The following is a 7459-nucleotide window of genomic DNA, read 5'->3' as shown; positions in this document are numbered from 1 at the left end:
ACATTATCAATACTGAAATAGAATACTATTATACTAAACTAGAATTGTAGTGTTCATGGTTTACAGTTGTCCTACTATATGATACTGTTAGCATTTAGGTACGTTTTTTAATACATTAATACTTCAAAACAAATATACAGACAAACCATTCAGATATTATTATTTCATTGTATAGATACCTCTTTTTGAAATAAAGACAATTTACACAGTATGGAAATAACGCGTTTTGTAAAAAAGACGACGTGATTCGTCGATTCGTGACGTGGGTATAATTTAAAAATTTTTCTTGGGGTAGCTCAGTATCTAAACACATTTATACCAAACAAACCCATTGGGGTAAAGCCCTTTAAATCTTACATTAGTTTATTTTAAACAATTTGACTTTTATAACACATTTCATTGGATACATTGTCATTATTATACAGACCTTTCACGAGATAAAGTTGTAGACGTTGTCACACCAAATGGTAGTCGGTAATCCATTTAACACAAAATAGTTCAGTTTAAAATAAAATTAGATAATAACCACAAATACATGATAGTATGATACAACACAATTAAGATTATACGTATGATTTTAAGAGGATGTCAGTTCTCTATAATATTTTGTTTACTTACTCAGATTCATGCTAAACATCCACAATGTTTGCCTTCGGCAAAAACAATTTTGTGTTTTTTCTTTTATTCATTTTAAAAATTCCAAAATTTTATTTTTTGTATTTTATTTTGTTATAATAAATGCGAATATCTATGGTTAACAATAATTAACCGTATAAATTATATTGATGATGTCATATAACAATAAAAAATAAAAATATTTAGATTATATATTTTATAAAATGCCCTGATCAATTTTAAAACATTGTTATTGATTTTATTTTATTTTTTCAATTACTTACAATAGTACTTATGTCTTGTTTCTATACTTAAAGAAAGAAAATTAATTAAATTAAATAAAAACAACAATGAAATGCACACATCACAATGCCCAAGTGTTATCTATAATATGTTGCAATGTATTACGTCAAACAAGGAACAACACATAATAATAATAATTGTCACAAGCATCAGCACGTCATCTGAGTATAATATATTAATTTGATGTTCATAAAAATATGTTACGCGTGTGGTCGGGAGCACACTTTATAAGTAAATTAGAGACGGTTTGAAAAACACGAAATATTAGGGAGACAAACATACAACAGAAATATAATATATATGTTCGAGGTTCTTGAGTTTTACTTTCCTTTATCATTTAATTAGCTTTTACTTAATATTTGTTTTAATTTATTGAACATGTGAGTGTGTTTTTATTGCATTGTGATGAGTTTTCCACTTTCTGTCCGTCCACCACCATCCTTGCAATTATTCCGCTTTCTTGATGCGGAACTGTATAGGATAGAGCTGACCAAAACGGACAGACATTCTTCAGTCGTTCAATAGAGATTTTCCGACACGACTTCGTTCGTCAGTCTAGTACAGTCGCTCATGCAAAATTGTCGTTTTTTTATTTAAAATATTTTTTTCTTTCATAGTATTATTTTAAACTTATAACGATGAAACAGTGCATTTTATAATTTGATAATTTATGTGTACAAGTGATATCGTGTTTTTTTTGTGTGGGTATCCAAAAATAATATCATACAGCGGAAACCATCATGGCAAATTTAAATATCATGGTAGGTATCATGAATAGATATAAATATATTTTTTTACGGAATATACATTTTAATTGATAATTTATAAATTGTCACTTTTTGTTAAATGCGAATTGACCCTTTACCATTATACTATTTTTAGGTAATTTTGTGCTTAGTTCAATTTACTCTGAGCGAAGACCGAATATCCGTGGATACAGTAGGTACAATAACGGCGACTGCGGGTTACTCTATAACAGATAATCACTCTCCAACTATTAAAAGTCTGACTTCGAGCATAGAATTTTCTGGTGACCATGATTCTTCTAAAGACACGTCTTCGTCAAGTGAAGCTTATACATCATTAACTCCTGGTCTCCGAAGCTCTCAAAGCTTGTCGTTGCGATCCAGACAGGCTAGAGGAAAATCGTCGAGCCAGACTTGGAGCACTGAAGAAAAAGATATTGGTATCCCATCGTTTTCATTGACCGATCACCGAGCGAATGAACAACTATATAGTGTTAAACCCCAAACTTTTGAAAACCAATCGCCACAGTTATCTGACATAAAGAGTAATGAGAGTGTAGAGAAGTCAGCAGTGCCATCAATTACTTATGGAAAAAAGATGAACAAAAACGACGGTCACGACGATCGACCGGTTTTCAACGATTGGTCAGAAGAAGTGCACATGTCATTCGACAACAATAAACCAACTAGATCACGTCGGAAGAATAAACACCAACAGGACAGTGAACAGGAAAAAAGGAAAACGCAGAACAAAAAATTAACAGGAGACAATAGTGACAATAAGGATGGTTGGCAAGAATTAAGTCCCAATATGGAGATGGCCACAGGCATCATTACATCCGTTCAAGAGCATGATTCTTCACAAGAATTATCTGGTAGCTCAGGTATGTTGAAAAAAACTATTAATATGAAAATATATTTTATATACCAGATAGTTGGCTAAAAAAATATGAATCTAGTTATCAAGGGTCAATAATTAACAATGTAATGTATTTAAAAAATAGAAATCTAATAATTTATAAATTAATTTATAAATGCTTTAAAAATATATAATTTATACTTCCACGTAGAATATGTAGGATATTGTTTTCGAAAAAAATGTACCTTATATTTTTATTTAATTAATTAAAATTTACTTAAACTAATGTTGGACTTGTAAATAATGAATGGATACAATAAAGTTATAAGTTAAGGGAATTATTTAAATTATGAGATAAGAGCTAGTTAGATCTTTATTTTTGAAATATCTGTTAAGATAATTTTTTTCACAGCAATATAATATGTTGAATTGTGGACATACGAGTAATTTATCTGTACTGTCTGTAAAATTAATAACCTGGTATTAAAGCCAGTATAAATTAGCCAAATTATAGGCAATTATATTGTTAATGATGAAATAATATAGGTAGGTATTTATATTTTATACACCAAGCTATAATCAATATATTATGTATTATGAATATTAATTTATACTAGCAAAAAATTAAAAATTAGAGTTTTTTTACTAAAATAAACCATACAATTATAATTATACTGAAAACATAAATTGTGTCAGTTGTCTCTTAATACTAAAAAAATAAAAATAAATTTCACCGGCCATAGTGATATTTTATAGTTTTATAGTTCTTTTCAAAATAAACGAATGTTCTATTTAAAAAGGTAAATTTAGTAAAATGTAAATTTTAATACCTTCAGCTTCAATACACTTAAATAGCTGCTATAATATCAACCTTTTTGCATTGAAATAAGGCCATATATATTAACTATTATTAACTAAACATGTACCTGTTATAGTGCTATATGAAATCACAGAATGAACTTAATGGTATCAATTGTCTTATAGCAATATATTTAATGTTTAGGAATATAAAGGTTAATTAAATAGTATATTCTGTTTCCAAAATAGAAATATACTCTTTTCACTATCTCGGTGAATCTATTATACCAAAATAGAATTCATTTTTTACAAAATGTGAAGACATTTTTGTTTTTATAAATATCTCATTGTAATAATATCTCATCATACACTTATTTTGAACAGCTAACGATTAGTACTGCGCGTTAAACACGCGACCGAACAGATCGTTGTTTGACATTTAATTAAGAAGAAAAAGTGTTAAGGATGGGCCTATAGAGCATATTATTATAATCGAAACAATAACACTTTGGTGGCACTTTTTTTACCTCGTCATCGCACTTGACGACGACGAAAATAAATTAACGTGTAATATTATTATTTTATTATCGACCGCCACGAACCGCTGGCGGTGAAAGTGATTTAGTTCTGAATTTTTTTCGTTACCATTTCAAAAATGAATAATTTTGATTTTTTTATTTCATGCGATTTCTGTCGCAGAATTGTTTAAGGCCTATCATCATCCAGATCTATACAACGCGGACAGCATTTCCAGCGTGGAGGACGCTGTGCACCAGACCGAGCCACAGAATTTCAACCACAAGCAAGTGCTGTCGAAAATGAATCATTTCGACTTCAGCAACGCCGTGTCGCAGGCTAACAAGACGCCGCCGCCCAGGGAAAAGCGGTTGAACTACTTGCAGCCGGGCGGGGGAGGTCTCCCGGTGGCCAGGTACCCATATAGCGGCGGTGGGCCGTTGCAACAGTCGCAGGTGCAGGCTGTCGGACCCTCTGTGCAGCCGCACTCCGCCGCAGCCGCGATCACCGCTGCGGCCGTCGCTAAGTCCGTGAAAATCGAACAACCGTCGGTGACGCCCAACTACCACAGCATCGTGGTGCCCATACCGATCTCACACCAGATGTACGCGGCCATCGGTGGTGACCCGTCGTCCCCTGTGCACGGCCACCAGTTGGCCAGCAGTACTGTACAGCAAGCGATGATGTCGTTGCCGGTCGTGCACAACGTGTTCTTTAAGACGGATGAGAACGGCGGTGGCAAGACTATGCCAGCAATCGTGATACCGCTGAAACCGGAATATCTGCATCAATTGCAACAACAACACTACGCGCACTTGCAACAGCAACAGTCGGCAGTGGATGACTCGCTGAACGCCGCAGGACACCAGCGGCCAGTGCACCAAGGGGCTGCCAAAGCATTGCAGATCCAACAACTTCAGCAGCTGCAGCTACAGCAGCAACAGCAACAGCAGCAGCCGTCGGCGTCACCGTCGTCGTTGACGCCTTCGCCGTACTCTCAAAAGCCGAAAACGACCAAAGTAAAAAAACCGTTCAGTCTGATGAAGGACAACGACCTGCAACACCGCGTCAAGCAGCCGTTTGGCCTTCAACACCAGTTTTACAACAACCCATTTGCGGGTGGAGCGGGAGGCGTCGGCCACGTGCAGCTACACCACGCCGGCCACCAGCAACAACACGGCGGCAGCGGCGGTGGCCACCAACATCCACAACACGACGTGGCCGATGATTCGCGATACGCACAAACGGCCACCGCACCCGCACCGGTACCCATCCACGCGTATTCAGGCACTGGCCATCCGCTGGTCGTCAAACGACCCCACGCTTACGGTTACGTATCCCCTGCGTCCCCGGTGCCAACCAAGTACGCGCAGGCAGTAAATAAATCACCTCCACTGCACCATCACAATCACAACAACCATCACCACCATCACAACAACCTTCACCATCACCATCAGCAGCAGCAGCAACAGCTGCAGCAGCAGCAACCGTCCACCGAGGAACTGGCCGCGGCCATCGCGCAACAGCAATTGACACAGCAGCAGCAGCCGTACAAAGCGACCACGTACCATCCAGGTTTTGCGTACCTCAACGGCCCGGACGACGACTACCCGTACAAGCCCATTTACAAGGACATGAACAAACGCAACGACGTGCTGGTCGTCCGGACCGCTGACGGACGCAAGTGATGGATGATCAACTGGCAACGCGATCTTACACCGAACTTAGTACCTAAAGATTTTTCTATTTAATATGCTATAATAGTATTATTGTTATACTCGTATATGTGGACAGACACGTAGGCACGCAGGTGGGAGGAGGTTTCAGGAAGGTTAACCCTCGACAATTAAAAAAAAAAAAAAAATGTTTGATGGCATTTATTTTCGTTCGCGTATTATAATAAGACACAACACTTGGTGTTACATAATATTACATTATCAATTACAGAAATAACCCTCCCACATATAAGTAAATTCTCGTGTGCGTGCCTGTATACGCATATACATATTATATTATATACGTATATCTGAGTCCTGTTTAAAGACTTAAATGCAAAGATAAAATAACGTAAACTGTTATAATTGTTATTATTTCTATGCGATAAATTATTATTTATAAGTATCTTTATATTATATATCATGCAAAAAATTTATTTTTGAGTCGATTTGTAATAATTATACTATAATATATTGTGCGATTCGCCATAGTATTCGCGAACAATAAATCAATATATTATATTATACCTCGAGGAAATCTAATAATATTTTATTCCGTTCGAATTCCGTTTTATATACGTAGGTAGGCCATCAGGTGTTATTTAACACATTCCATTGCGTTGTAGAAGTCCACCGTATTAATAATTATTGGCGAACCATTATAATAATATTATTTATTATATTATTATGTACGTACTTTCGATTCGACAAGGTGATGCGAAAATGCTAGAGTGGAACATTTGCCGACACCGTGGTGTCATCAATATTAATAATATAATAGGTGTATAGGTATATTTTGGTTTATTGCCAAATCTTCCGGAAGCGCGTTCGCATATTTTTTCGACCACCTGATCACCCCCCTTCTCGTTCAACACCCTCGACTGGTTGACCGCCGCCGAATTGTACGCTCGTGAAACGTCCCAAATGTGTTCGCGTTGCTTTCACAGGTGTGTATACAAAATGAATAGGTATACATTAAATTTTATACCAGATGCCTATATACTGTAGGTACGGCAATATAATATATATACACAATAATATGTCCGTATTATTCCTATATTCACCCATTAAAATGCGATTTCCAAGAGAAATGTAGTAGAATTAATGTGCCTACGAATTTAATATACATTTATATTATAGTAAGTGGTCACTGCTGCATATTTTTTTTTAACACGATAAACGAAACGAAATGCGAGCACACCGATTTACGCACGATTATACCAGCTTGCGAATCCGTTACGATGTTATTTCGTCCGTCATTATTCGACGGAATAGTATCATTATTACGTATACATGGCCATTAATCGGAATATCAAATTCGTTTCAAAGCCAACGGACCTTGTCGTTTTCGTCTTGTAAATGATGTTACTTTGCGTGACCGCGTGTAGTGTGTACCTACCTACCTGTCTATACAGTTAATGATCGAACACTTTGCTAATATCGTGTTTGAATATTCATATGGTACAATAAAATATACATTATATAATATAATTTCCATGCATAACTATGGTGTTTTTATTTTCACGATATTAATATACAATAAAATTTAAATATATTGAACTGAATAACCTATTAAAATGCATAGTGTTAATGTACTGCAATTTTATTGTTTTGTTTACTATTAAAAGTGGTTCGTAAGCGGTATAGGTACACGATAATAAATAGTTAGCAAAATAATAATACGTTATGTATATAGTATATCTTAGGACGTAATATTATTATCTTCGTCGTTTTGTAAATAGAGAATTTAAATATAGTGTGATTCCTTAATGCAATTTAAAATGAAAGCAATCAGACATCATTTAAGATCAAATTTATAAAAACTAATAATATATTAAACGAATACGAACCAAACGATCACGAGCGTTTTACGGTTATTCTGCTGTTTTATAATGCTATAATTCTTG

The 7459-nt window shown here is 35.4% G+C and overlaps 1 protein-coding gene across 1 annotated transcript; it reads left to right on the top strand.

The window, feature by feature from the left end:
- The first annotated feature begins 1629 nt into the window (after positions 1–1629).
- LOC111042308 (basic-leucine zipper transcription factor A-like) lies at positions 1630–7038 on the top strand. The gene is made up of 3 exons (XM_022326872.1): positions 1630–1679; positions 1801–2548; positions 4021–7038. The coding sequence occupies exons 1-3, from the start codon at positions 1659–1661 to the stop codon at positions 5523–5525; spliced, it is 2274 nt and encodes a 757-aa protein (XP_022182564.1). The 5' UTR covers positions 1630–1658; the 3' UTR covers positions 5526–7038.
- The last annotated feature ends 421 nt before the right edge of the window (positions 7039–7459 follow it).

Source organism: Myzus persicae, unplaced genomic scaffold (assembly GCF_001856785.1).
Source record: "Myzus persicae strain clone G006 unplaced genomic scaffold, MPER_G0061.0, whole genome shotgun sequence".
Taxonomy (NCBI): domain Eukaryota; kingdom Metazoa; phylum Arthropoda; class Insecta; order Hemiptera; family Aphididae; genus Myzus; species Myzus persicae.
Note: the sequence above shows the minus strand (reverse complement) of the source record. Positions and strands in the feature narration are given on the sequence as shown.